Source organism: Octopus bimaculoides, chromosome 23, assembly GCF_001194135.2.
Source record: "Octopus bimaculoides isolate UCB-OBI-ISO-001 chromosome 23, ASM119413v2, whole genome shotgun sequence".
NCBI classification, from domain to species: domain Eukaryota; kingdom Metazoa; phylum Mollusca; class Cephalopoda; order Octopoda; family Octopodidae; genus Octopus; species Octopus bimaculoides.
Window position 1 is genome coordinate 15617526 of NC_069003.1, and position 5886 is coordinate 15623411.

Genomic DNA, 5886 nt, shown 5'->3' on the forward strand with positions numbered 1-5886 from the left:
CTACTACTACTACTACTACTACTACTACTACTACTACTAACTACTACTACTGATATTACAATAATACTATACTGCTACTGTTACTACTACGATATCAGAGGGATATAACATCTTCAACGAAAACAACATTAACAGCAACAACAAAAACAAAAGCAACAACAACAATAATAGCGAGAAAAGTAAAAGAGAAAGGAAGAGAGAAGGAGAGAGAGAGAGAGAGAGAGAGAGAGAGAAAGAGAGAAAGTGAGAGAGAGGAAGAGAGAGAGAGATAGAGAGAGAGAGAGACTGAGGGACAGACAGACCGGTGGTGGTGAACGCTGACAACAAACTGACCGGTGAATTAAGGTGGACAGTGCCTTCAGTGTGTCACAGCGGGGCAGCGTGGTGGGGGGCAGTGGGAGAGGAAGCATAGAACATCATCATCATCATCATTATCATCATCGACATCATCAGCAGCAGCTGTAGCAGTAACAGCACTTGCAGCAAGCACGAGCATCACCTACAGCAGCAGCATCAGCGGCGTCACCTGAAGCAGTAATATTGCTTTCATCATTAACAAAGTCACCAACTTCACCGCCGCCACCACCACCACCACCAGCAGCAACAGTGACAGCGACATCATCAACATCATCACCACCACCACCACCAACATCAACAGCAGCACTATCTTGTCGTCAGCATCACCATCGACATCGCCAAAGGCAGCAACATCCACATTTATTAGCAGCAGCAGTAACATCGTTTCCATCAACCGCTTTCGCTGGAGAACAACATTAACAACGACAAGTAGCGCCACCATCACCACCATCATAACCAACAACAACAACAACAACAACAGCAACAACAACAGTAGGGGCTGCAAAATCAGCTGCAAAGGAAGAAGGAGAGGGTAGAGAAAGATACATGCGAAGAGAAACGAGAGGGGCAGGAGGTAGAGAGGAGGAGGAGAAGTGAGTGGTAGTGGTGGTCGTGGCTGTGGTGGTGGTGGTGGTGGTGGTGGTGGTTGTATTGGCGGTGGTGGTGGTAGTGGTGTTTGTGGTGGTTGTGGTGTTGGAAGTAGTGAGGGGTGGGAACTCAAGTGGACGCGACAGAAAGGAGTTGCTCTGCTGCGGGGGAGCGAGAAGAAGAGTTCGCCGTGTAACAACAACAATAACAACAACAGCAACACATACTACCACTACTACTATTACTACTACTACTACTACTACTACTACTACTACTACTACTACTACCTCTGTAAAATAAAAATAACAATACCAACATCTGTAACAACAACAACAGCATCATAACCACAGTTATGCCAAACTAAAAAGAAAAATACTTACTACTACTAATAATAATAATAAGAATAAGAATAATAATAATAATAATAATAATAATAATACCACTACAATAACAATATCAATACCATCAACAACAATAATAAGTATAATCTCAATAATACCTACATAGCAACAACAATAGTAACGAGAATTGCGGCCAACGTCAGTGACAACAACAACAGCGACAAACAGTTATTTCAACAACAACAACAGCAGCAGCAGCAGCGATAACAAAAAAAAACACAAACAAAAATACAGCGGTTGTTGTAACAACAACGATATAGTTATTATAGCCATCATCATCATCATCATCATCATCACAAACGACATAGAAATAGAGAAGGTGACAGCGAGGGTGGCGCCAACAACAGTAACAACAACAACAATTATAACATAAAGAATAGCAGTGACAAGTGACATCGCAAAAGGAGCAGCAGCAGCAGTGAAGCATGAGGCAACAACAACAACAACAATAAAAACAACTACAGTGGTAGTAGTAGTAGAAGAAGAAGAAGAAGAAGAAGAAGTAGAGGACAACGCAACAAAAACAAGCGTGTTGACGACACCATCAGCAGCAGCAGCAGTAACGTCGGGGGTAATAGCAACAACAACCACAAAGAACATCAGATATAGTTGAAACAGTGACAGCAGTGACAACAACAACAAGAAGAAGCACTACACTAAGTGTAGCAACAACGGCGGTGCGTCTGTCACCACTACTGCTGCTACTGCTGTTGCTGCAGCGGTGACAACAATAACAACTACAAAAACAACAAGAGAAACTTAGCACGACCATAGAATTGGCAGGAAATAACGGCGGGTGACATCACAACGACAACAACAACAACAACAACAACAACAACAACAACAACACAAGCGACAACAACTTTATTAGGAGTTGCAGTAAGCAACAGGTGTGACAATATCACCCTCAGCACCTGTAGCAGTCGTAGGGACAGCAGCAACCAACAGCAGCGACTAATAAGCAATAACAACAACGGCAGCGACAACAGCAACAGCAGCAGCAGCAGCAGCAGTAACGGACCAATCAAGCAGCGGTTTTAGAAATTGTTCCTACCTTTCTACCACCACCACCACCACCACCACCACCATCACTTCACCCCTCTTCTTTATACCACTGAGTATAACATCAACCCCCACCGCCTCTATCAACAACAACAACAACAACATACTTTGAACATCACAACCAACAACACCACCTCATCTAACATACAACCAATAACAACATCAGCAAATAACAATACACTTCCCTCCATCGTTTCGACGGTCAAAAAAAATACCTACTTCACCACCAACAACCACAAGACAACACTAACATTTTAAAACAACCACAACAACAATAGCCGAAACAATAAGAGCAACACTACTAGTACCGACACTGTCTAAAATACCTTCAGCGCCATTCGCCTTCTCACCGTAACACCAACACCACCACCAACACCACCACCACCAAAATCAATACTACAAGAGTGTATATATTTGTATATATAACAACAATAACAACAACACAACAATAGCATAACAGGACATCTATAACGTGACAACAACAACAATAACAACAATACTGCCTTGCTCAGCACTAAGCTGACGGTGGTGGCAAAACAATAACAATAACAATAACAGTTGTATCAATATTAAGAACATAAACCAAGAACAATCCACTTGGTCCTCTGATCTGCTGGCAATAACACTTCCAAAATAACGGGATGGTCACGACAGGAATACTTTTTAACTGTATATTTGCGCAGTCAGAGATGACCTCGGGTTAAACAACAATAGCGATCATATCGATAACACTAACAGCAATAACAATAATAGCAACAACAACAACAACAGCAACAATAACAACAACAATAACAACAACAATAACAACAACAATAACAACAAAGACATCTCCCTTCGAACTCCCACGCCACCCACATTTATAACAAAATTTGTAACAACGCCATCATCATCACCACAATCATCTAAACACCACAATCAACAACAACAAGTGTGACACCTGTAAAAAGTACCATCATTAGCACAATAATCATCACTTAACAATCTGTAACGTAAACGTCATCAACATCATCATCATCATCATCATCATCATCATCATCACCGTCACAGGCAGCATCACCTTTTCTATATTTTCCCTCTCACCACAGCCCCTTTATTTTTTCCTTACTCCGCCGCCTCCTTTCTTTTCTTCAACCTCCCCCTCCGCCTCTTTTTCTTCGCACACCCCCTCCACCCTCCCCCTATTACTACGACAAACGGTGCCACCATCACGCCTTTCTTGCATCATCATCATCATCATCATCATCATCATCATCTTGATCGTCCTCCTCCTCCTCATCGTCGTCATCGTTATCAACCCCTCAATCATCATCATCACTATCATCATCATCACTATCATCATCATCACTATCACCATCATCAACAATATCGCCGCCGTCGCCATTACCACTTCTACAATAACAACAACAGCCACAACAACAACAACGAAAACAAAAACAACTGCAGCAGAACTTGCAGCAACAGCGGCAACAAGTGCAACGAAAGTAGCAACAACATCAACAACAATACCAACAACAGTAGCAACAGCAACAACAATAATAATAACAACTGCAAAAACAACACCTGCAACAACCACTGCAACAAAAGCAACAACAGCTGCAACAACAACCACAACAAAAGCAACAATAGCAGCTGCAACAGCAGCAACAACTGCATCCACAAGCTGCAAAAATACCGGCACCAAGACGAACACCAGCAACAACCCTCACAGTCACAATAACTCCTCCGCCGGCCCCACCACTAACACCCACATCACCACTACCTACAAGCACAACTATAGCAACAACAACTTCAACTACAACAACAACAACAGCAGCAGCTTCTGCTGCTGCTGCTGCTGCTGTTGCAGCCAAATCAGCAGCCTCGTCGGCGTCAGCATCATTATCAACAACAGCTCGGAGATTATCGTCAGCCGTTCCGCTAGATTTTTCCTCGTTGTCTTCATCGCTTTCCACCTCGGTTCAGTCCTTATCGCCTCGACAACCACCACGGAAGCGGGGCCGAAGCCCACGCCCGAGTCCCAAACCAAGCCCGAAACCAAGCCGGCTTCTTCGTCACCATCATCAGCAAAAACACAAGTCACCAGCGGCATCACCATCATCATCGTTATCATCGGCGATACCACAACTGTTTTCGCAGGCAGCGGCGGCGTTAAAAAGTGTACCTTCGTCAGTTTCCTCGTCGCAATTGAAACCGTCGACACCACCACCAAAGGGAGTACGAACGCCTACACAGAATCGGAAAACAACAACGATAGTTCTTCTCCAGCCGTCGGTACAGACAAAGCAACAGCCACCACCGTCACCACGCCGACTCTCACAAACACAATTACAGCCACCGTCGCCCTCTCCACGCCGCTTATCAGACACACAATTGCAACAACCAGCGTCCTTTCCACGCCGTTTATCACAAACGCAACTTCAACAACCACCGCCGCCGTCACCACGACGCTTATCACAAACACAACTACAGCCCCCATCGCCCTCCCCACGCCGACTATCAGACACACAGCTACAACAACCGCCGGCCTCGCCACGCCGCCTGTCGCAAACACAACTCCAACCACAACAGTGGCCGCAAGCGAGCCCACGGCCAAGCCCAACGTGTCCCGTTTCGCCCACTCCATTTGCGGCATCGCCTCCCTCTTCATCGGCACCTTCTTCTCCGCCGCCTTCTCCACCTTCACCGCGATGTTGTGAGTGTTTCGGTTGTGGTAGTGTTCTGACGAGGAGAATGGAAGTTTTATCCATGCTAAAATTGTCCTTAAACACTGACAATATTAATCCTATAACAAAATATTATGATATAGGCAAACAGGTCGGCAGTGCAGGACCAGAAATGGTATGGAAGATTTTCGATGCAGTGCGCCTTGAGGACAAAAGAGTAAGTACATATTTTAGCTTTTGTTTCCTTCTCCCTTATTCCTTCCAAATATTTTTATATCAGTTGTGTTGGTTCATAATGCTGTTGTATTTTTCATTCGCTCTCCCAGTCTATATAACGATATCTAAGCGAGGCGCAAAACTGCAAATATTGGGCGGTGTGGAAAGGGGAAAGTAGTTTTTCCCTAATATTCTGTTGAAGTTCATCGAGGTCGGTTTTGCCTTTTATCCTTTCAGAGTCGGTAAAATGTGTACCAGTCGTGTACTGGAGTCGATGTAATGACCAAACCCCTCCCTCAAAATTTCAAGTTTTGTTTCTATAGCAAAAAGGGTTATTCATCTTTTCAGGGTCGATGAATTAAGAACCAGTTGTACACAGAGGTCGATGTTTAGCCCCTGCCCCAAAATTGCTAACCTTGCGCCGAAAATCGAAACCATTATTATTATTATTATTATTATTATTATTATTATATTGAGATCTAGTATGCTTTATAACAATATTTAACACGCTTTTTAGCCTCCAGTATTGCACTGGTACTTTATTTTTGTCGACCCTTCAGAAGGTTATTTGTCACATGTTTACAAGAAAAAGAAAAAAA

At 43.7% G+C, this 5886-nt stretch overlaps 1 protein-coding gene across 1 annotated transcript in view; it reads left to right on the plus strand.

Annotated features, from left to right (window-relative positions):
- Positions 1–5886, plus strand: part of LOC106871154 (uncharacterized) — a 589447-nt gene that overhangs the window by 15945 nt on the left and 567616 nt on the right. Inside the window, exon 3 of the mRNA XM_052976152.1 lies at positions 4038–5288. Coding sequence (XP_052832112.1) covers positions 4038–5288 — 1251 coding nt within the window. The remainder of the gene's footprint in view (positions 1–4037; positions 5289–5886) is intronic.